This window comes from Schistocerca nitens, chromosome 2 (genome assembly GCF_023898315.1).
Source record: "Schistocerca nitens isolate TAMUIC-IGC-003100 chromosome 2, iqSchNite1.1, whole genome shotgun sequence".
In the NCBI taxonomy this organism is placed as follows: Eukaryota; Metazoa; Arthropoda; class Insecta; order Orthoptera; family Acrididae; genus Schistocerca; species Schistocerca nitens.
Window position 1 is genome coordinate 723,586,644 of NC_064615.1, and position 25,868 is coordinate 723,612,511.

General features: G+C 46.0%; 1 protein-coding gene across 1 annotated transcript in view; it reads right to left on the reverse strand.

The window, feature by feature from the left end:
- LOC126236908 (heterogeneous nuclear ribonucleoprotein U-like protein 1) overlaps positions 1-25,868 on the reverse strand; it is a 132,789-nt gene that overhangs the window by 87,640 nt on the left and 19,281 nt on the right. Inside the window, exons 3-4 of the mRNA XM_049946556.1 lie at positions 23,587-23,771; positions 16,010-16,089 (exon numbers count right to left, since the gene is read on the reverse strand). Of these exons, the coding sequence (XP_049802513.1) occupies positions 16,010-16,089; positions 23,587-23,771 (265 nt within the window). The remainder of the gene's footprint in view (positions 1-16,009; positions 16,090-23,586; positions 23,772-25,868) is intronic.

Genomic DNA, 25,868 nt, shown 5'->3' on the forward strand with positions numbered 1-25,868 from the left:
CCATGTAGAAGGTGGGGGTGTGGGGTAGGATGAAGAGGGACATGGTTTCAGTGGAGAGTTTCTGGGAAAGGCCTAAGGCTTTAAGCAGGGACTGGAGATTGTGTTGGACATAGGGGATGGGATCACTGTGGCAGAGTTCACAGGTGTAGTAGTCAGATGATTGGCAGAGGCCATCTGCCAGGTACTCACTGTGATTCGTAACAGAAGTGGTGGAACCTTCATCTGCAGACAGGATAATATCAGGATTTGTTTTGTGGTTATGTATGGCTACTCTTTTTTTCTACTGAAGTAGTTCTGAGAAAGGGACCTGGGGAAGGATGATGAGGCTAAGTTGGACTACTCCACCTATAGACTCCACCAGAGTGATCCCATCCCGAAAGTCCAACAGAATCTGCAATCCATGCTTAAAGCCATAGAGCCTTCCCAGAACCTCTCCCCTGAATCCATTTTGTTCCTCACCCTTATGATAGATGCCCCCACACTCACACCTTCTGCATGCTCCCCAAAATCTACAAACCCATCAAACCTGCATGTCACATTGTGGCTGATTATTATGCCCCCACAAAGAATTCACTGACCAGCACCTCCAACCAATTACCCATAATCTAGCCTCCCACGTCGAAGACATCAACCACTTTCTTCACCGACTGTCCGCCATCCCAATGCCTTTACCTCCTGGATACCTACTCTTCACTGTTAATACCACCTCCTCATACACCAGCATTTCTCTTGCGCATTGTATTACCAATATTGAACACTACCTTTCCCAACCTTCTCCAGACTCCAAACCCACTGCCTCATTCCTCGTACACCTAACCAAGTTCATCCTAATCCACAACTACTCCTTTTAATTAAAGGTATACAAAGAAATCTGCGGCACAGCCATGGGCACCCATATGACACTGTCCATGCCAACCTGTTTATGGGCCTTCTAGAGCACACCTTCCTAGTCTCCCAAAATACCGAACCCCTAGTCTGGTTCAGGTTTACTGATACCTTCATGATCTGAACTCAGAACCAAGGCTCTCTTATCTTCATTCCTTCACAACTTCAAGACCTTCTCTCCCATCCGTTTCACTTGGTACTCCTCAACCCAATGTGCCACCTTCCTAGATGTTGACCAACTTCTGCCTGACATATCCATCTGCATCCTGCCCACATTAAACCCACCAACAGTACCCACATTTCGACAGCTGTCATCCAACAGTACCCGCATTTCAACAACTGTCATCTGTTTAACACTAAAAATCCCTCCCATACAGCCTGTCCACCTAGAGTAACAAAAACTCCCTTGCTCTGTAAGTGGAGGGTCTCACCAAGGCCTTCAGAGATGACACTATCTCCCACACCTGGTTCACAAACAGATCTGCTGTGCCAATTCCTCTCACCCCCCTCCCAGAACCACCCACAAAGGAGTGTCCCTCTCGTCAACCATAACCATCCCGGCCTGGAACAGCTGAACCAAGTCCTTCCCCAGGGCTTTGATTACCTATCATTATGCCCTGAAATGTGAAACCTTCTACCCAAAATACTTCCCATTCCTCCTTAAGTTGTGTTCTGTCACCCACCCAACCCCCACAACATCCTAGTACATCCCTGTGCCACTCCCAGTACCAGTACCAACACCTTGCCACAAGGATCATAACCTTGTTGAAGACCCAGGTCCAAGATCTGCACAACCCACCCATCCAGCACTTTGTATTCCAGTCCTGTCACAGGTTTATCTTACCCCATCAGTGGCTGGGGCACCTGTGAAACCAGCCTTTTACTTTACAGCTGTGCTGCAATCATTGAACAGCTTTTTATATTGGTGTGACTACAACCAGTTGTCTGCCAGGGTGAACAGCCACTGCCAAACTGTGGCCAAGAGCAAAGTACTCTACCCTTTGGCACAACATGCAGCTGAATGTAACATGCTTGCCTTTAATGGCTGTTTCACTTCCTGGGGCATCTGGATCCTCCCATCCACCACCACCAGCTTTCTGAACTGCCCAGATTGGAGTTATCCTTATAACACATTCTCCGCTCCCATAATTATCTCGACTTCAACCTACAGTAGCACACTGTCCCCACACCCTCTCCCAACGGTTTCCATCTCCTCTCTTATCTCCCCATTCTCGTCATCCACCCTCTTTGTTTGCTACACTGTGCCAGTGCACCCATCCATATTTCCCCACTCCTCTTTTTAGCTTTCTTTTTTCCCTGCCTCTGATCCCCACACAATCTCCTGTCTCTTTGATTTGCATTGAGTGCTGATGGATGAGTACTGTCATTAACAAATACTGGATGAATACAGTCTGGGTAATTTGTGTGCCCTGAGTTATACTGCCTCAAGACATATACACAGTTTCTAACTGTATATTATTTGTATTAAACATTTAATGTAAGTTTAAACACCTCTTGATGATTAAATTAATGGCATTTTAAATTTTTAATTTAATTGATAGTTATATGAAATGTTGAAAATCAAATTCTTATTGCTGCTGGAAGCTGTTACAAAGGCAACCATCAACTTGGACTTTGCAGAATTTTAGCTGTACACTATGGTATTTGCAGAAGTTTAGCTGTACTTTTCCTAAATTTTGGCTCGAAAAGTCATGGTGCGGCCAAAAATTGAGATTTTCCCCCCCTCAGATCATAAGACGTCAATTTCAAAATGACGTGTACTCCCATCTTCTGGATAGAAAACAGAAAAGTGACTTTGGTTCTCAAAACTGTCAGCTTGTCCGTACAACTTATTCACTTTCTAAAGAGCCACAGCACTGCGACTGATGTGAATTAGTGGTTATAAACTGAATAGCCTCAGTCGGTACCAACAGCTCTTTCAGCACTGCAAACATAGCCAGCCTGTTAGCAGAGAACAATGTGTTCAACACGTCTCTGTGCTCCTAAACAGAAGTTGATGTACATAACACATGGAGTTACAAATCACAGAAACATTATATGTATTTTAATTTTATATGGTTTAAATTTGATGTATTCAAAGAAGCAATGGAAACAGTATGTAGGAGTATCAAGAATGTAGGAAAAGACAGATTGCTACTTACCTTAAAGAAGACATGTAAAATTGCAGACAGAAATGATTAAAACACATGCATAAAGGTTTTGGCCATAGCCTTCAACAGCAGAAGAGAAGCACACACCATTCATACACACAAGCAAGCACACCTCACGACATGAGCACCTTGATCTAGAATGCAACTATACACTATCATTCCGTCCCCTTCGCCGTCCCCACCAGACTGCTGCTTGCATCCAGTGCGAGATACTGGAGTTGGTGGTTGTGTGCAAGAGGTGTGCTGGCTTATGTTTACGAATGGAATGTTTCTCTCTTTGCAGAAGAAGGCTATGGCCAAAAGGTTTATGTAAGTTTCTTTTATTGTGGCTGTCTGCAACTTAACATGTCTTCTTTACGGTAATTAACAATCTGTCTTTTCCTAAACTGTAAGTATTAAGTGAAGCTACTCTTTGCTACTACAAAATACATTCAGAAGCATCACACAATGTAGCAGATTTACTCTAGACTATTAGTTTCACTCAAATCATTTCTCAGCCTCACCAGCATCTGATTCATCACCCTCACTAGATAATACTGCCAGGTTTTATTTCACTCAGTCACCTGTGTGCCAGCATAAACTATACAGCGCAAACACTGATTTTGAGTGAAGATGAGCTCCGGGGTGTTTATTCCGCATTGCTGAAATCCAGTCTAGGACCAGTTCCTCTGTCATCCACTCACTGCTGTGGGCTCTTAAAATGATATCTACTGGGAAGGTTTCCTCCTTAGGGAGGGTTTTTAGATTAAATGCCATGTATGACACCAATTTTTGTCAACCAGCTGTAATGCTTAACATCACTGTGCACAAATGCTTTTCAGTACCACATTTACGTATTTGCACACTACATTCCCATAAGTTATTTACTGCAATACTGCCGGCATATTGAAATCTACCTGAATTTTGTCTGCATTCCCTATCTGGGAAAGTACATAATTTTTGCATCAAAGTTTGATTACATAATGCTGAAAAGATACCACACTGTTTTTGCACAGTTGTAGTTCTGCAACGCACAGATTATTTCATTGCATAAATTACCAGACTCACCCAAATGAAACTTTTAACTCTATTGGCAAAAACTTTTTTGCATGCTATCTTGCAGCCTTCAGTTTGAATCATTTTTGTTGTAACGGCATAGAAACATTTCCTATTTTGAATTAGAAAAACAAGCAAGTCATTTTCCCACATCTGGAAAGTAGCACTTTTGTTCTCAAAGTGCATACTGACTTTTTGAGATACACTACCAATGAATAGGTTTGTGTTCTTAACATCAAATCTGCAGTCAGCTTACAGATTGTTTTTTTGTAGCTGATAACTTGAAGTTTAAATTTCACACTTTCACCAGTACATTCCTTTCCATAGTCACTCACAAACAAAAGATCAACTTTTCTCTCACCCTCAACTTCCTTACACCTCCCGATAAATCTGCTGCTTTCATGACACTCAAGTAAAAGTCTGGTGCAGATGGTTTGCCACCTAGTGGCAGAGCAGGTGAAGCTTAAGATTTTAGCATAATGATTCTATTCTGCCAGCAGTTAACCCAGGAATTGGAGAGAGAGAGAGAGAGAGAGAGAGAGAGAGAGAGAGATACAACTCAGAGTACTGTCTAATTTAACTTTCTCGTAAATTTAGTAGTGTGGCTTATATTTGACATTTACTTTTTGCTATGATCTCGTGTCAAAAGTTGAGGTGTGGCCTATATTCATGCAAATACAGTAATATAGATGGTTGTGCTCATGATTTTCATCACCCCCCCCCCCCCACTCCATCCTCTTTGTCTGTATTTATGTTTTTTTATCATTACTGGCAATTGTTTTTGCATTTGTCCTTTCAGGATGTTTTATCCCTTCTTTGTGATCAGTAACATTCACCACTTCACTGCTTTCTGATGAATTTCATTGTTGATTCCCTATCATCATGTTTTCAGGCCTTGTTTGGTATGCAGTCGGTAATTTGATCTTTGAATACTCTTGTGTTCCAACATTCTCTTATGCACTGCTAATGAACCCTGCTTTCAGAATTTAATGTTTGTCACATTTTGTTTGACCCTGTATCTATAAAACATGAGATGGGCAAGTGTGTCATATCACCACCTCCCTATTCTCATCTCCCACCCTTTGCCAATGCACCTACCCATCTTTCCCTGTTCCACCCCCCACCCCACACATCCCTGCCCTACAATCCCCTGAAACTGTGCCTGTTGTCATCCTAGACCCTGCACCCTCTGACAGACAGTGTTCATCTCTCCCCCCACCTGTACACTATCACTATCACACCTTCCTCTTCTCTCCTCCAGACTGCTGCTAGGATCCCATGTGATAATTGCGTTCTGGCCCAAGATACTTGAGTTGGTAGTCATACATGCATGAAGGTACTGCTTTGGTATATGAAAGGTGTGTGTGTCTCTTTTGCTGATGAACGCTGTAGCAGAAAGCTTGATGTACATATCTTAATTGCAGGTGTCTGCAACTTAACATGTCTTGTTTGCAGTAAGCAGCAATCTACCTTTTCCTACACTTTCGATATTTCTACCTAGAGTTGCCACTGTTTCACTCCAAGGAAAATTCACACTGCTGTAGTACAATTTAGACTGAATGTTTGAGGACAAACAAGACTAACTAATACTTTTTGGAATTGTAAAAGTGTTGCTCAGAATTAAGTTTTCTGTTCCATTAAATCCATCATATATACTGTATGAAAAGAATATGGATCACGCAACTCAAAGCTACACACAAATTTTCACTTCTTACAAAGAGTACAGCACATTAATGTGAATGGGAATTATTGAATGTTGAAATGAAGCTGTGTGCAAAAGAGCAAATGATTGAACTCACTCCCCACTTGAGAGTTGTGGACTATTGCTCCAAGAACATTTTAATCTTCATGCCAATCATACACTGAGGTAACAGAAGTCATGAGAAAGGAGATGCGCATATACAGCTTGTGATAGCATTGTGTACACAAGGTATAAAACAGCAGTGCATTGGTAGTGCTGTCATTTGTACTCAGATGATTCCCATGAAAGGATTTCCTAGGTGACTATGGCTCCATGATGGGAATTAGCTTTTTTTTTTTGTTTGGGGTTTAAGGGCGCTCAAGTACTGAGGTCATTAGCGCCCAGTCACAATTGTTAGAGCACATAGAATCTAGTAAAACTCAAGGGGGGGGGGGGGGGGGGACACCAGAAAGTTCTTACAAAGAGGCAGATAAAATAAGTGAAAGAGTTAGATGTCTTTGGACAATCCAGTCAAAGTAATGAAACGAAGAACATGAGCAGCTGCTCGAGCGTAATCCGATAAAATATCCAGTAAAGTAGATGGCAGAGACACGACAACACGAGATTGACTAAAACGGGGACAGGACAATAAAACATGGTGCACTGTTAATGCATGACCACAAGGGCACTGCGGGGTTGGGTCACCGGAGAGCAGGTAGCGGTGGCTAAACCGGCAATACCCAATCCGCAACCTGGTCAGAAGGACCTCTTCTCGCCGAGATGGTCGGGAGGAGGTTGTCCAAGCAGTTGGAGCTTGTTTCCTTGAAGTGAGGACCAAGTATCCCACCACAAGGACACAAGCCTCTTACAAACAACCCCACTAACGTCACATGACGGGACACAATGGAAGGCTGGCCGAAGCAGGAGGACTGCAGCCTTGGCTGCAGCATCAGCAGCCTCATTCCCAGGCACTCCTACATGGCTGGGAACCCACAGAAAGCTGACAGGAGAGCCACCCTCAGCAAAAGAATGGAGGGACTGCTGGATCCGTTGCACCAAGGGATGGACCAGATATGGAGCTCCAAGGCTCAAGAGCAATGAGTGAATCAGAGCAGAGTACATACGATGAATGGCGGTGGCGGCGGGCATACTGAACGGCCTGATGGAGAGCAAAAAGCTCGGCCGTAAAGCTGGAACACTGGTCGAGGAGCCGGTATTTAAAGGTGACGGCCCCGACGACGAAGGCACAGCCGACACCACCGTCAGTTTTGGAGCCATCGGTGTAAATAAAGGTGTGACTGGCAAGTCGCGCACCAAGTTCGACAAACCGTGAGGAATACACTGCAGCCGGAGTACCCTCCTTCGGGAGCGAGCTGAGGTCGAGATAAACATGAACCGGAGCCTGGAGCCAAGGTGGTGTCGGGCTCTCACCCTCTCTGAAGGTGGTAGGGAGGGCAAAATCCAATTGTCGAAGCAGGCGACGAAAGCGGACTCCAGGGGGCAGCAGGGCAGACACATACAACCCATACTGACGGTCGAGAGAATCGGCGAAGAAGGACCGATAAGAGGGGTGGTCGGGCATTGACAACAGCCGGCAGGCATACCGACAAAGCAGTACGTCGCGCCGGTAGGTCAATGGTAATTCGGCAGCTTCAGCATAAAAACTCTCAACGGGACTAGTGTAGAAAGCTCCCGTCGCAAGACGTAACCCCCTATGGTGGATGGAGTTGAGACGGCATAAGAGGGATGGCCGAGCAGACGAGGCTCCCATAATCCAGCTTTGATCGGACTATGGACCGATACAAGCGAAGCAGGACAGTGCGATCCGCTCCCCAAGATGAACCACTAAGAACTCTGAGGACATTAAGGGAACGTGTACAACGGGCAGCCAAATAAGACACGTGCGGAGACCAACAAAGTTTCCTGTCCAGTGTGAGCCCTAGAAACTTAGTTGTTTCCACGAATGGGAGAACAACGGGACCGAGATGTAAGGATGGTGGAAGGAACGCTTTATATCACCAAAAGTTGATGCAAACCGTCTTCTCTTCAGAGAACCGGAAGCCATTTGCCACACTCCATGAGTATAGGCTGTCTAAACAACGCTGAAGGCAGCGCTCCAGGAGGCATGTTCGCTGGGCACTGCAGTAGATCGCAAAGTCATCGACAAAAAGAGAGCCTGAGAGATTAGGTGGAATGCAATCCATAATTGGATTGATCGCTATGGCAAAAAGGGCTACGCTCAAGACGGAGCCCTGAGGCACTCCATTCTCCTGGAGGAAGACGTTGGACAATACGGAACCCACACGTACCCTAAATTGTCGATCTGTTAAAAAGGAATCAATAAAAAGGGGCAGGCGACCGCGTAGACCCCACCTGTGCATAGTGCGTAGGATACCTCTTCTCCAACAGGTATCATAAGCCTTCTCCAAATCGAAGAACACGGCTACCGTTAGGCGCTTTCGCAAAAAGTTGTTCATGATGAATGTCGACAAGGTAACAAGGTGGTCAACAGCGGAGCGGCGGCGACGAAAGCCGCATTGAACATTGGTAAGTAGCCGTCGAGATTCAAGAATCCAAACTAACCGAGCGTTAACCATGCGCTCCATCACCTTACAGACACAGCTTGTAAGAGAAATGGGGCGGTAACTAGAAGGAAGGTGTCTATCCTTCCCGGATTTGGGTATAGGAACAACAACGGCGTCACGCCAACGCATGGGGACTTGACCTTCGGTCCAGACGCGATTGTAGGTACGAAGAAGGAAGCTTTTGCCTGCCGGAGAGGGGTGTGCCAGCATCTGAACAAGAATGGCATCTGGCCCCGGAGCAGAGGACCGCGACAGTGCAAGTGCACGTTCGAGTTCCCGCATAGTAAAGGGGGCATTATAATTTTCCAGATTCAGCGAGTGGAAGGAAGGTCGCAGAGCCTCTTTTGCCTCTTTCCTGGGAAGGAAGGCAGGGTGGTAATGGGCGGAGCTTGAAACCTCCGCGAAAAAGCGGCTGAAGGCGTTGGAGATATCCACAGGATCAACAAGGACCTCATCACCTGAAGTCAGGCCAGGTACCGAGGAGTGGGCCTCAATGCCCGACAGCCGGCGCAGGCCACCCCACACGACAGAAGAGGGAGTAGAACTGTTAAAGCAGCTGGTGAAAGAGGCCCAACAAGCTTTTTTGCTGTCTTTGGTGACTCTACGGCATTGCGCTCTGAGTCGTTTGTATCCAATACAAGTCGCCAACATACGATGGCGGCGAAAGGTGCGTAAAGCACGTCATCGAGCACGGATAGCGCCTCGACAAGCCTCTTTCCGCCAGGGGACGGAAACGCGACGTGAAGAAGAGGCAGTACGAGGAATCGAACGTTCGGCAGCATTGATGATAACAGCCGTGAGGTATTCGACCTGACTGTCACAACTGAGAAAATCGTGGTCCGGAAAGGTCGCCAGGGAGGAGTAAAGTCCCCAGTCAGCTTTCGGTATGTTCCAGCTCGAAGGACGTGGGGATGGGGTGTGGTGCAGGAGATGAACGACACAGGGGAAGTGGTTGCTCGAATAGGTGTCAGAAAGGACATACCACTCGAACCAACGGGCAAGAGTGGTAGAACAGATCGAGAGGTCCAAGTGGGAGTAGGTATGAGTAGAGTCCGAGAGGAAAGTCGGGGCGCCAGTATTGAAGCAGACAAGATTGAGATGGTTGAAGACATCCGCCACGAGGGAGCGTCTGACAGGATGCAGGAGAGCCCCAAAGGGGATGATGGGCATTGAAGTCGCCAAACAATAAAAACGGCAGAGGAAGCTGAACAATCAGGTGCATCATGTCAGCCCGACTAACTGCAGATGACGATGGAGCATAGACAGTACAAACAGAAAAGTAAAGGCAGAAAGATTAATACGGACAGCTATTGCTTTGAGTGGGGTGGTCAATGGGAGGGGACGGTAATAGACATCGTCCTGAACGAGCAACATGACCCCACCATGAGCTGGAATACCGTCCACACGGGGGAGGTCAGACCTCTCCGAGGTATAGTGGGTAAAAGCAATACGGTCAGTTGGGCGCAACTTGGTTTCCTGGAGACCAAGGACGAGCGGACAGTGCAGGCAGAGGAGCAGTTGTAATTCCTCCCGATTAGATCGAATACCTCTTATGTTCCAATGTAACAAAGCCATCGCTAGTCAGAAAAAGAGGGGGAACGAAACGGGTGAAGAGCTGGTCATCTCGACGGCCGCGGAGGGCCAGGTGTTGAGGGAACAACGCTACAACCGGCGGGAGGCGGTTCCTGTTCCATCGAGTCATCGCCAGCAGCGGCCGCTTTCCCGGGTTGCGTAGGAGGGGCAGCATCATTCGCCGACGAGAGGCCAGCTGAGCGCCTGGCAGCAGAGCGTCCCGGCGAAACTGAGGACGGCCGGGAGCAGCGACTCACGGATGGAGCGTCAGACGAAACGCGCCGGGGTGGAGAGGGGGATAAAGATTACTTCTTGGAGGCCTTCTTGGAAGTCTGATGAAGCACGGGGATGGTGGGCTGGACCCGAAGAAGGTCCTCACGTGCGGGGTCCGTGTTTGAACGCCAGACCTCGGAAGCCGGGGTCCGGAACATTTCCCCGATGGACGGGCTGAGAAGAGGATCGCTTCTCAGGCGGCGGAGGGGGAGGAGGAGGCAGGGTGGCCCCCGGGGCAGAGGGGGCAGGGGCCACGAGGGAGGAGGATTTGGAAGGGAGGGATTTGGGAGGCGGAGGCATAGACCCCGGATGGGGGGAGGAGGTGGAGGGGGGACAGGATAGGGGTGAGGATACTGTGGAAGGAGTGGACATGACTGAGGCAAACGAAGTTGTCAACATCACGGGATGGAGGCGGTCATACTTCTTCCTGGCCTAAGAATAAGAGACGATCCAAAGTTTTTAATTCTTGAATCTTCTCCTTCTGATACACGGGGCAGTCTAAAGATCTAGGCGAGTGGATGCCAGGACAATTGACGCACCGAGGTGGTGGGGTGCATGTATGTTCCTCACGAAGAGGACGTCTGGAATCGCCACAAAGGGGCTCAGCCTCACACCGTGACGACATGTGCCCAAAGCGCAAACACCGAAAGCAGCGCATAGGAGGCGGGATGTAAGGTCACACGTCGCACCGGTAGCGTATCACCTTTACCTTCTCCGGGAGAACGTCCCCCTCGAAGGTGAGGATAAAGGCTCCGGTGTCAATGCGACGGTCTTTGGGGCCGCGTTGAACTCGCCGGACGAAATGCACGCCTCGGCGCTCCAGGTTGGCCCTGAGCTCCTCATCGGATTGCAGCAGGAGGTCCCGATGAAAAATAACCCCCTGCGTCCTATTCAGTGCCAGATGCGGGACAATAGACACTGGGATGTCCCCTAGTCGGTCGCATGCCTGGAGCGCATGCCTGGAGCGCCGCCGACTGTGTGGCGGAGGCGGTCTTTATAAGAATGGACCCCGAACGCATTTTACTGAGAGCCTCAATTTCCCCGAAGATGTCCTCGATGTGCTGGACAAAGAACATGGGCCTGGAGGTGGCAAACCTCCCCCCATCGGTCCGAGAACAGACTAAATAGCGGGGGAAGTACTTCGCCCCAAGCCGGCGGGCCTGTCCTTCCTCCCAGGGAGTGGCCAAGGGGGAAAGGGCAGGAGAACCAGAACCAGAGACAGTACCTTTCTTTTTAAAAGACTCGGCCGCAGAGCGACCTGATACATGTCGACGTTTCATCTGCGAAACGTCCGCCCCGATACCACCCACTCCAACCAGGGGCTCTCCCCACGGGCGCCACCCAGCCTCAGCAAGGGCCACCTGGCAGGATGACCGTTGCCGGGAGTCCCGATGCCCCAAGGAGACGGGCATCTACTCCTTGGCCGACGTGGGGAGGGTGCAGCTCAGGTATTGGCAGTACGATCCCCGTGTTGTCAGGGGGCTACAACCTAGAGGGTACATGACGACCCCACCACAACGGGCTGGCTACCGTGCTGGATTTCGGGTGCCATGGAAGGTCCATCATGATCGTAGGTGCAGATGGGGACGCACTATGGGCGTAACTTGTGCAACCCATCAGGCGTTTAGGCCCAATTTGAGGAATAGTGGGTGTGGCTACAACGCCGTTACAATGCTGAGTGCCAAGGTCTTAGTGCACTGAGGACCAGTGATACACCACGTAAGGCGTCCTTCCCCAAAAGGCTCGTACTTTTGTAGAATTTTGAAAAATGGAGGTCAAACCCCAAGGGGGACCATCACATGGAAGGCCGAAACAGTTGAAACTCGTTTTAGTCGCCTCTTACGACAGGCAGGAATACCTCGGGCCTATTCTTACCCCGGACCTGCAGGGGGGATGGGAATTAGCCGACTTTGAATTCGAAATCATAGTTAGAGATAGATACATGGGACATTCCATTTTGGAAATCGTTAGGTAATTCAATATCCTGAGAGCCACAGTGTCAGGAGTGTGCTGAGAATACCAAATTTCAGGCATTACCTCTCACCACTGACAATGCAGTGGTCCATGGCCTTTTCTTAACGACCGAGAGCAGCAGCTTTCGTGTAGAATTGTCAGTGCTGACAGACAAGCAATACCGCATAAAACAACTGCAGAAAACAATGTGGGACATACAACAAACATATCTGTTGGGCGAGTGTGGTGAAATTTGGCATTAATTGGCTATGGCAGCAGATGATACACTCCTGGAAATGGAAAAAAGAACACATTGACACCGGTGTGTCAGACCCACCATACTTGCTCCGGACACTGCGAGAGGGCTGTACAAGCAATGATCACACGCACGGCACAGCGGACACACCAGGAACCGCGGTGTTGGCCGTCGAATGGCGCTAGCTGCGCAGCATTTATGCACCGCCGCCGTCAGTGTCAGCCAGTTTGCCGTGGCATACGGAGCTCCATCGCAGTCTTTAACACTGGTAGCATGCCGCGACAGCGTGGACGTGAACCGTATGTGCAGTTGACGGACTTTCAGCGAGGGCGTATAGTGGGCATGCGGGAGGCCGGGTGGACGTACCGCCGAACTGCTCAACACGTGGGGCGTGAGGTCTCCACAGTACATCGATGTTGTCGCCAGTGGTCGGCGGAAGGTGCACGTGCCCGTCGACCTGGGACCGGACCGCAGCGACGCACGCCAAGACCGTAGGATCCTACGCAGTGCCGTAGGGGACCGCACCGCCACTTCCCAGCAAATTAGGGACACTGTTGCTCCTGGGGTATCGGCGAGGACCATTCGCAACCATCTCCATGAAGCTGGGCTACGGTCCCGCACACCGTTAGGCCGTCTTCCGCTCACGCCCCAACATCGTGCAGCCCGCCTCCAGTGGTGTCGCGACAGGCGTGAATGGAGGGACGAATGGAGACGTGTCGTCTTCAGCGATGAGAGTCGCTTCTGCCTTGGTGCCAATGATGGTCGTATGCGTGTTTGGCGCCGTGCAGGTGAGCGCCACAATCAGGACTGCATATGACCGAGGCACACAGGGCCAACACCCGGCATCATGGTGTGGGGAGCGATCTCCTACACTGGCCGTACACCACTGGTGATCGTCGAGGGGACACTGAATAGTGCACGGTACATCCAAACAGTCATCGAACCCATCGTTCTACCATTCCTAGACCGGCAAGGGAACTTGCTGTTCCAACAGGACAATGCACATCCGCTTGTATCCCGTGCCACCCAACGTGCTCTAGAAGGTGTAAGTCAACTACCCTGGCCAGCAAGATCTCCGGATCTGTCCCCCATTGAGCATGTTTGGGACTGGATGAAGCGTCGTCTCACGCGGTCTGCACGTCCAGCACGAACGCTGGTCCAACTGAGGCGCCAGGTGGAAATGGCATGGCAAGCCGTTCCACAGGACTACATCCAGCATCTCTACGATCGTCTCCATGGGAGAATAGCAGCCTGCATTGCTGCGAAAGGTGGATATACACTGTACTAGTGCCGACATTGTGCATGCTCTGTTGCCTGTGTCTATGTGCCTGTGGTTCTGTCAGTGTGATCATGTGATGTATCTGACCCCAGGAATGTGTCAATAAAGTTTCCCCTTCCTGGGACAATGAATTCACGGTGTTCTTATTTCAATTTCCAGGAGTGTAGATGCGAGTGCCTTTGCTAACATCACATCATCGCGTGCAGTGCGTCTCCTGGGCTCATGACCATATCAGTTTAACTCTACACGACTGGAAAACAGCGATCTGGTCAGATGAATCCCGACTGCAGTTGGTAAAAGCTGCAAGTACAGTCCAAGTGGCACTGTGCAAGCTGGTGATGGCTCCATAATGGTGTGGGTCCTCTTATCAAAATGAACCAATCATTTACTGGAAACGGTTGTGTTTGGATACTTTGAGACCATTTGAAGCCATTTAATGGTGGGCTTTTTATTGATGACAATGCACTACGTCATCAGGCCACAATTGTTCGTGATTGATTTGAAAAACATTCTGGGCAATTCTAGTGACTGACTTGGTCACCCAGATCACCCAACGTGAATCCCACTGAACATTTATAGAAAATAATCAAGAGGTCAGTTGGTGCACAAAATCCTGCAACAACACCACTTCTGGAATTATGGATTGATATACATGCAGCACAGCTCAATAATTCCGCAGGGGACTGTCACAGATTTAGTAACTTCATGCCATGACAGGTTGCTACACTACACCAGGCAACAGGACTAAAGAAAATTTTAGGAGGTATCCCATGGCGTTTGGAATCTCCGTGTATATCTGACAGTATTAGTCATGATAGCCTTAATGTCATAATCAGTGTAGGGCGTGGTACACTTTTTTTTAATTTAAGGAAACAGAACCTGTTCACCTGCATCTACTAGATACTGGGTGTGAAAAGAATTTACTGTTTAACAAGCTTTTTAAAACGTGGACACACAAAGCACAATTACATAGAACGGAAAAAGAAATTAAGAAAATTTTGGCTTCTCAGTAAGAAAAAATTTCTAGAAATAGAAATATTGACATTCAACAAGTGCCTGAACTTAAGAGATCTTAGTGTTACATCTGGAGTGTGGTTGTGATTTGGGCTACAATCTGGACAGAGCGAAACTCACATTAGAAGAAAGTAGAATAATTTGCTGTGGACCCCTACAGCAGGAAATTCAATATTAAAGTATCTGCAGACATGCCAACTTTGAAAAGTGAAAAATCAGGAGAAGTTTAGCGGTGTAATATTGTAAATTACAACACACCCCTGACGATTAAAGTTGCAATAATTCAATAGCTGTAACAACTCAATTACATTTGCTTTATTATTTATTATAAGCAAGCAGGGGGGGGGGGGGGGTAGGGTAAAAGGGAGTCAAGGTTGAAATTGTCGAGTGGAGGGGCGGGGAGGGGAGGGTAGTAAACCTTAATATTTTCCCCCTGAAACATTTATCCCTCTAACTTCCCCCTAGGCAGCTTAATTCACCCTAAATTTAGGAGGAAATCCCCAACTTGGCAACACTGCCTTGTAGACACAACAACACTAATCACTTCGCTTGGAATGACTATAGACTACTCCTTGTCCACGATAACTTTAAGATTGCGCTGGTGCTGGTGCTACCAGAAGTGAAGGAAATTGGCACTAGTTGAAAGATATTCATTTGTCTCCAAACGCTGACAACGATAAATTCCTTACTTCCTTGTATATACGAAGCGCGAGCTACGCCTACTGCCGCTCCCAACAGCCACCGCATGAATCTTTCAAGTTAACATAGACAAGTAGCAGCCATATCTTGTCATCCACCAATATATCGAAGGCGCAGGATTTTCAAATAGTAAGGAAAGTATTGAAACTGCTCTGATAATCTGGAGTTCGGTCTTCACGGTCGGGAGATCGGGAGGAAAAAGGAAAAATCGGGAGTCTCCCGCTTAAATCGGGAGAGTTGGCACGTCTGTATCTGGTATAAGAATACACAAGGAGTTTGTATACAGACATGCAGGAGGAGGATGACAAAAAATAGAACAAACGGTGCAACTTAATAAGGACGAAAGTGTGCAAAACAAATAAGTGCACTAATGGTGAATGACTTGGGGTTGGGAATGAGTCACTCATTTATCACTTCAGTGAATTCAGTAAATCAAAACAACACAATTCTACCACCTAATATGACCATACACAGATATCTTATGCACACAAGGACTATCTGCATTTACAAATTTGAACAAGCTTGTATTAAAAATATGGGCTTAATGTATTTTCACTTTTCACAAAACAGCTGCCTGTGCCAAAATAAGACACAGTATTTACTCACACCAACTAAGGAGCACAGCATTTTCATCATACTCCGGTTCATCATCTCTACGCTGTGGACCACCTGCAGTGAACCCTCCCCTGAAAGAAGAGAACAGATAAACAACAACATTATCTCAAATTTCTAAATTTGAATTTCAGCTTTTATAGCGGGAGTATGACAACTATGAAAATATATTTTTCACTAAATCAAGCTTGTGTACTTTGCATATTAACACTCTTACACAACGAAGAGAATGTAGTCAACTACTTTTAGTATCCTGCTTGTTTCTGAATCCAGTTCCTCACCCTTTGCCGATTTAATTCAGATACACGCTATTACCCTTGTTTTACCTTTGTTGTTGTTCACCTCAGTACATCTTTTCAAGAGACAGTCAATTTCTGGTCCTTTATCGTCTGACAGAATTACTAAGTCATTAGCAAACCTCAAAAATTTTATTTTTTCCACCCAAAATTTTAAATTCCCTTTCCCAATTTCACCTTGTCTTCCCTTACACTTTTCTCAATATACAGGTTCAATAATATCAGACAGGCTATTACTGTCTCACTCCAGTCAACTATAAATGGATTAGAGTAACAAAGTGACGAACAGCGAAGCAGAGTTGAGGGTGGAAGGTGCGTGTGCATGCAGTATGGCTGCCAGTGCATGTGTGCACAGTATGGCTGTAGGTACCAAAAACTAAAATTCTATACTGACTACCTTCTTCATACCACCTTTTAACATATGGTATCTAGTTCGATTTACAGTATCATAAAGTAGTTGTGGCTTAATGCATGCACTCCTGTGTGTACAGTGAATCTGTGTTCCTATTATTTGTATATCTCAACAAAAACACCAGGAAGTGCACTGTCTTTTACAATAATCAGAATTATTCACATTTAGTTTAAGTAATTTTTATGAAAGGAGCACTGAAGTGGATCTGCAGTGTTCTTTTGTTCATCTAAATACAGTAGTCACAACATTAAAAATAATATTAGCTGCTGAAGTACTTACAAATCACTGTAGTGGTCAAATAGTACGTTATACTAGTGTGGATGGGTATTCCTTAATAACATGAGATTTATTGGGGAAATGTGGTACAGGCCATTCAGTCAAAAATATGAAACACCAACACAAAAGTAAAGATTAATCATAGCAAATGGTAAATGCCACTTAATTCAGAATAACGTTCGTCCTTCAACACTCTCGTTATCTGTGCTCTGGTCTGTGGAAGAATCTCTGGATTTGCCAAGGATATTATCTTCCCAATACTACTTTGTACACGCCACTTTTCCATGCTTCCTTAACAACCATTTCTGTCTGGTATACAACGTTACTCCTCTTCTCTGGCATTACTTGTGGCACTGCATCCCTTATAGTTCTTGAATTTCTGCCACAGTAAAGCTTTTGTGATTTGTTGGCATGGAATCTTTGATCTGCATCCAAATCATTTCAATGGCATTGAAATGACAGTGGCATGGTAGAAGTCTAAGACCCCTGTTTCTATGTTCTTCAGCAGACTCGTCCGCAACACTATGAGCTTTTTGTCCTCCACTATTTCTAAGAGTTCTGCTTTATATAAATTGTACTGAACTTTCACAAAGTGGTGTTCAAACTATTCAACAATGCAGAATCTTTTCATTGCTATTATTTGAGCTTTATCTTCAGTACCAATAGTATGGGGAATTATCCATTACAAAGCCAGACAGCCAATTTAAGTTTTACAACAGCTGCCTCTCAAACCATTTCAGAAACGTATCGCGGTTCAGCTAATCAAGGGAGTCACTCATTTTCCTGAATTTCTAAACGAGGAGACAGGTATCAAACCAGAAGAAGTCCTATTCCATGAGAGCAGAACTTCCACATGTACTATCATCTGTGTGGTCTTTTCTGATGGTATGGCCAGCATTTATCCAGGCTCCACCAAGCCACACAAGGTCTTCGGATGGCTCTTTAATGATGTTTCTTAAAATTGAGCATGCCACAATACGATATCACCTCTCTCCATTACAATTTTTCCATCCACAATTTTTTTTTACCTGAAACTTGCTACCAGTGAATAATTCTGCCTCACGAAGAGTAACGCACAGTCTTTTTAAATATGGATGTTCTTTTCTCTCATAACATCTACACATGTGGCAATGAACATCATATTTTTTTGTTAGTTGTTGCTTTACGGGGTTGGGAGGGGATTTGCTTCACCATACCGCTGCAGCAAAAAAGTAATACGCAATCGACAGAACATGTCATCTGCTGAAACATCTGACAAATTAGATGGCATACATAGACGTAAACAGTTAAAAAACGTGCACCATATCAGGAAAGGACACCATCAAGCACAGATCAGAAAGCACAGAGTGCGGCAGGGTTCAGGGTTGCCACTCAATAAATGTCAGTAACCAGAACAACAGTGTCCTGTACGCTGCCAGGCTAAAATGACCACCTCGCGATGTGAAGGCCGAGAGGGAGTCGGGAGAGGTCAAATGTCCCAGAGTTGGTTCTCCTGGAGAGAAGACCATTGTGCACCCGAAAATGATGATATATGCTAACAGGCAGGGACACAAATTTCATTCGAGGGAACAGAGTGACTAACAGGCCGAGGGAGGAGAGATGCAGCATCAGCAGCCTCGTTCCCTGGCACGCCAACGTGACCAGGGACCCACAGGAACACCACGTTGGCTCTCCCCACAGCAAGCGAGTGGTGGCATTCCTGGGTCCACCTGAGCAAAGTGCGTAAAGGCTCTGAAGAGCACTGAGAAAATCTGAGCAGATGACAATTTGGAAGTCTGGCGCAGAGCTCCGTAGTAAAAAATAAGAGTTTCCTATCAAATGTGAGTCCCTAGAATTTTGTCACCAACAAACGGAAGAAGAAATGGGCTGAGATGTAGGAACAGGTGGTAGACACACCCAGCGTCGCCAGAAGTTCATACAGGCAGTCTTGTCAGCACAAAAGCAGAAGCTATTGTTGTTGCTCTGTGAGTAAAGACGATCAACACATCACAGAAGATGCTGCTCAAGTAGACAGGTTTGTTGAGAGGTGCAATATATCACAAAGTCATCAACAGAGATAGAGGCTAAGATACCTGGCGGAAGACAATCCATAATGGGATTAATGGCTATTAAGACACCACTGAGCACAGAACCCTGACGCACCCCATTCTCTTAAATAACAGTGTGTGACTAAACTGAGCCCACACAAACCTGGATAGAAAGGGACAGGCAACTCCAGAAATCCAACGTGTACATAAGAGAGGATACCTGTCATTCAGCAGGTGTCATATGCCTTCTCCAAATTAAAAAAAAAAAAAAAATGGCCACAGTTCGACACTGTTAGAAAAAAATTGTTCATAATGTGAGTTGACAAGGTGACAATAACCCCAACTGCAGAGCAATGCCTACGGAATCCACATCGGTCTTCGTGAGGAGACTGAAGCCACCACAACAGCCGACCAAAAATCATAAGTTTCATCACCTTGCAGACGCTACTGGTGGGAGAAATTGCGTGGTAGCTGAAAGGAAGGTTGGTTTGTGTTTGTCCTTACCAGGCTTAGGTAAGGGAACGACAATGGCCTCACACCAGCAACAGGGAAATGTGCAATCTGTCCAGATGGTGTTACATGTATGGAGGAGGAAGCGTAGGCCCTCAGGATTAATGCCATCTGATCCTGGAGCGGATGACAGGGACAAAGAGAGTGCAGGTTTAATCTACCTCATAGTAAAAGCAGTATAGTAACATTCATGATTCTGGGAAGAGAAGGACATCGTCCTTTTCTCTGCCACCCGTTTCAGATGGAGGAAAGCAGGATGGTAGTGGGAGGAACTCTTAAACACCTGTAAAATATCAGCCCAAGATTTGGAGTATCAAAAGGATCGACAATGACATTGTTCGCTATGGTCAAGCCAAGAACCAGGGAATGAATCGCTGTTCTCGAAAGCTGACAGATTACCCCAACCACCAGAAGTGGGAGTAAAATTGTAAAAAGAGCTTTGGAAAAAAGCTAACTAGATTTTTTGTTATCCCTGAAAACACGGCAACACTGCACACGTAGTTGTTTATTATGGAAACAATTCACTATCATGGGATGGTGTTTAAAAATGTGGAGAGATTGTCTCCACGTGCAGATCGCTTCGCAGCATGCCTCAGTCCACCAGGGGACAGGGGCAAGTCTCAGTTAGAAAGAGGTGCGAGGTATGGAACATTCCACGACAGTGAGAATAGTGTTTGTAACGTATTCTATCTAGACATCAATGGGGGCAATAATGAGAAGTAGAGTTGCCCGTCAGCTTCAGAAAGCTGCCAGCTGGTTGGACGCACAGATGGCATATGTGTTAGCAAACCAATAACACAGGGTATATGGTCATTCATTCAAGTGTGCGTGTGAGAGGACAGACACTCAAGATGATGAACAAGCTGAGCAGTACATATCGAAATGTCCAAGTGGGAAAAGAAGTGCGTGGAATCAGAAAGAAATGTGGGTGTACCCTTGTTCAAACAGATTAGACTGAGCTAGGTGAAGATACCTACTACAAGAGAGCCCCTCTGACGGGTGTAGTAGAGAACCCCAAAGGGGATGGTGGGCACTGAAGTCACTGAGCAGCAAAAAGGGAGGGGGAATTTAGCAGTAAGATGCAAAATGTCTGCCCTCATGACAGCACAAGACAAGGGTTGGGTTGTTTGGGGAAGGAGACCAGACAGCGAGGTCATCAGTCTCATCGGATTAGGGAAGGACAGGAAAGGAAGTCGGCCGGGCCCTTTGAAAGGAACCATCCCGTTATTTGCCTGGAGCAATTTAGGGGAATCACGGAAAACCTATATCAGGATGGCCGGACGCGGGATTGAACCGCCGTCCTCCCGACACGAGACAAGGGTGTGTAGACATAGCAAAGAGAGAAGAATAAACCAAGAAGGGGAAGACAGACAGCAACAGCTTGAAGCTGGGTGTGCAAGGAAATTGTGAGATTATAGATGGCTTACTGAATCAGCAACATGACACCCATATGAGCTGGAGTCTCCACCTCAGGGAGAAAGTCAAAGTGGACACAAGTATTGGAGGTGAAAGCAATCGTAAAGGCATAATTTTGTTTCTTGGAAGCAAAAAAGAACTTGACAGTATGATTGCAAGAGGAGTTGTAACTCAACCCTATTGACTTTAATGCTATGAATGCTCCACTGGAGAATATTCATATCTGATGATAGACAAGAGATGGATCAAATAAGGGGACAATCACTGCAGTGGCTGACAAGTACCAGAATTTGAACGTACACTATGACCTGGTTCAGAGACTGGAGGATCCTTCCTTGTCCATTAGTTCGACAGAGGTGCTGGTATTAGCCTTGGGTTAGCCAGCAGACTGGTTTTTTGTGGTCTGTCCCAGTGAAATAGAGGTCGGGTGAGTGAGGATATGGCATAGTGACACCGCTGAATAAAGGGAAGTTTGCTTGCATTTGTTTTGACTGCTTAGAACTTTAGCGTTCGTCAGGTGCAGACCCAGATGTTGGTTGGCTATATGTGCACAGAAGGTCTTCATGGAAGTAATCTGTTTTGGATTTCCGTGCTTCTGTTTGCAAAGCATGCGATTTAGCTGGTGCATGTGATCGTTTGTTGGCATGGTGTGCACCCATGGAAGGGGGAAGATGAGAGTCTGACCTTGGAGCTGGACAATTTCACCACTATGGGACCAATCTGTAAGTCACAAGTGTGCGTCGACATATCCTTTGTAAGTTGGAGTGCAGCAAGAAATGTACTATAATTGCCAGAGGGTGGTATATAAGGTTTGCAGCTAGCTAGTATTTTCTGAGTAATGTTAGTAGTAATCTTTTCCTACGCCTCACTCACCTTATGTGATTGTCCACAGGGACCAATCAGCATACGAGAAAGTACCAGCTCAGGTAATCACCCCTTTTGGGCCTAGCCCTTACCTGGGGGAATGTATGAGAGGGAGGGAGGGAGGGAGGGGGAGGGAGGGAGGGAGGGGGAGGGAGGGAGAGGGAGGGAGAGGGAGGGAGAGGGAGGGAGAGGGAGGGAGAGGGAGGGAGAGGGAGGGAGAGGGAGGGAGAGGGAGGGAGAGGGAGGGAGAGGGAGGGAGAGGGAGGGAGAGGGAGGGAGAGGGAGGGAGAGGGAGGGAGAGGGAGGGAGAGGGAGGGAGAGGGAGGGAGAGGGAGGGAGAGGGAGGGAGAGGGAGGGAGAGGGAGGGAGAGGGAGGGAGAGGGAGGGAGAGGGAGGGAGAGGGAGGGAGAGGGAGGGAGAGGGAGGGAGAGGGAGGGAGAGGGAGGGAGAGGGAGGGAGAGGGAGGGAGAGGGAGGGAGAGGGAGGGAGAGGGAGGGAGAGGGAGGGAGAGGGAGGGAGAGGGAGGGAGAGGGAGGGAGAGGGAGGGAGAGGGAGGGAGAGGGAGGGAGAGGGAGGGAGAGGGAGGGAGAGGGAGGGAGAGGGAGGGAGAGGGAGGGAGAGGGAGGGAGAGGGAGGGAGAGGGAGGGAGAGGGAGGGAGGGAGGGAGGGAGGGAGGCAGTGCATGACCAACTACACCATCCAAGCACTAATAGTCCAGACACAAGACTAAAAGCATCTATTATAACAAAAACCATGAATGAAAAGCTGAAGTCTATACATCTCATTAGCAATAAAGATGTGTGTCCATTTTGGATCTGTAAAAGTGGCAAACAGCTCATCAATCCGTGCTTAACAGATTTTGAAAGAACATAGGCACCTGCTGTACAGGTAGAACTCCTGCAATTTGTGCACTACAACATATTGCTAGATCTGCACTTTTGCAACGTATCAGTAGTAGTAGTAGTAGCAGCAGCAGCAGCAGCAGCAGCAGCAGCAGCAGCAGCGACAGGAGATTTAGTTTGCCTAGAATATTAAAGTAACTAAAGAGCACCATATGGTAATATTTTCCACACTAATTTTCAGATATTATCAAACATCCAGATAAAGATCTGGCAATCAAAGAGCCACACACAGAATGGAATCAAATTCAGATCACTGTTCTTGAGCTGTCTCATAGATGAAATTGTGGTACCTTGGAGGTCTATTAATAATTGATAGAATCAAAATCAGCTTTTAATTATCTTTATGAAGTAAATATGTACACCACAACTGAGTGCAACAATTCTGACACATTGAGTTTCCAGGAAAACCATGTAATGTTACAACTTATTTGATGTTATTGAAAACAGGAAGTACATACTCTTAGTACTTAGTCATTAGATACAGAACAACTTCCTATTAGGGAAGAAACCTGTTGTTCTCTTTCAAAGAAACCATCCCAGTCAGTATTTGAGTTATGTCATTTACAGAAATTGCAGGAAACCTAAATTTGAACTCTATCCTACAGCAAAAAGAGCTGAACCAGGTCACATGCTCAATTTAACATTAAGAGTTACTGGGTAATCCGTTGCTAGTTGAGCTTCTGGAGTATCTGAGTGCCCAAGCAGAAAACTACAGAAGGTACCAAGGTACCACGAACACAATAAATGCAGACACTGTGGATGGCCTTGCTTGTATACTTCTCACTTGTACAAAAGGTGTGCAGTTTTGGCTCAAATAATAGGCAACTACAGATTTTATATGTACCACACATTTTTGAAACATAGTTACCTTCTGTGTGGACTTGGAGAATGTTTACGCTTCTCACCACGTTTGTCTTCACTGCCCTTATTGTTATAAGAATCTCTCCTTTCCTCCACTTTCTTATCATCAGTATTTTGTGACTTCACCTCAGGTTTAATGTCTGTGGTAGTATCTTCTTTCTTCACTTCTGGGTGTTCCTCTTTCACATCCACCTAATAACAGACACCAACTTTAAAATTCTGATCCTGAATACTGAAACAGTAGTGGCATACTTCCACACAATTTTTGAAGGACATGTAAATGTCAAATTAAGAAGCACAAAAACAAATAGAGAGAAAGAATTAATTTAAGATTAGTCATTACTTAGCATAAAATGCCTTAAGCCAATGTTCTATTAATCCACTACACCCATTGCCAATGGTATGAGCAACAATCCATTAATGACACAAAAACCATCCATGGAATTATTTTCAGAAGTGGAGACGAGTTTACAACCAAATACAGTAATAAGGGGGTGGGGGTGGAGGGCAGTGGTGGGGGGGGGGGTGGAGGGCAGTGGTTGGGGGGTGTGAAGTTAACAGTTTTAGGAAAGGGGTAGATTGCTGCTCACCATGAAGATGATACATTGAGTTGCAGCACACACACGACCTCATGGGTGCACGCGCTGTGTTTGTATAAATGTGTGTGTTTTCTTTGTTGAAGAAGGCACTTCGGTGGAAAGCTAAAATTTGTAACTGTCTTTTCAATGTGGCTGTCTGCAATTCAAGAGCTCATCTTTAAAGTGACTAGCAATCCATCCTCTTCCCAATATTGTTGATATTCCAACAGGATTTAATGCTACTTTTACTGCTCTTCTGGATCACACAGCACTCTGAAGTTCTTTTTTTTGTCCATCACTTCTCAATAAGGGCCTGCCAGGCAGGTTCCAGGTTGTTACCTGAGACCTTAACACACAATCAAATGGGTGATTAAAAAAGTTGACCCCATCCCTGGGGATCCCTCCTAGTGAGTTAATTACAGTTGGTCTACACTCACTTTCCTCTTGAAAATGAAGGAAGATCAGGGTTTACTCTGCCTACAAGATCATTAAGATAAGAATACAAGCACTGATATAAGGACAGCACCGGAAATTGTCTGTTTCCTTGTCATAGGCTCCTTCACAGCATTTGCCTTAATTGATTTTGCCACAGAAACACCAATCAATATGGCTAACGAATTTAACTCTTCTCTCCCCAAGTGCAGTTTGACAACCACCATTTTACCTCAAAAACCCTTATGTAAATCGGTATTTTAATATGTAACCCGATTCACAGGGTAACCTTATATTTTTGGGACAAAAGCAGTTTTCAGCAATGGCTGTAAACACAACATAACCTTGGGACACTAATCTGGCTTGCGAGCCAGGTAAGTGAAACAACTGTTCCACATCTTTCAAATGAACTAGTCTGTATTAGCAGAGGGTGATTTCAATTCTTTTTCACTTGCTTTACATTTTCCCCCTTGAAGAGGACTCTAAATCAGAATGTGTGTCCTTTAACAGCATCTCACTTGCGTCAGTATGATATAAGGCACTTTCTTTAAAATTTGAAAATCCCTTCACCCTCGTTGAGATGTGATATGTGATGGGACCCACTCCTCCCCCTTGTATGAGATTTACCCCATAATCGGTAAAAATGAAATCTGTTTTATTTGTTGGTTGAAATAAATTAATAAAACCATATTTTATTTATAAAGTGTATTAAACAGTGTTTTTAACACTTATCAGAAATACTATTTTAAACATGCCAACCCTGGGCATTATTCGGATGGACAGACAATAAGAAAAAGACAAAGAGGCTTGACGAAAATAGTATTAACTGTTTTCATGGATCCACAAATGGATCCAAAAGTAACCCAACAAATACCCTTTTTGCACTATCCATATGCCAACAAGAATTTACGAAGAACAGTGCAGTTGAAGGCAGTTACATCACTGTAAAATCTGTATATAGGATTGTTGCTATGATGATATGAATATAGTCTTGTCCAACTCAAGTGATGTAGCAGTTTAGTGTATTATTTTCAAGAACAGAGCTCTATCAAAACAGCTTACTGCAGTTTTTATTTTATTAATATTTCTTTAAGCCATTGGGGGGGGGGGAGGAAACAAGAGTTTCATAAAAAAGACTGTGCCTCATTTACAGCAACAACAATGTACATCAGACTGGTCTTTTTTATATCAGGATCTTGCATTACTCATTTTCCACAATTCATGGTTACTGCTTTCTGTACTATTTATTAACTTCTGTTTGTCGTAATAAACAATATAC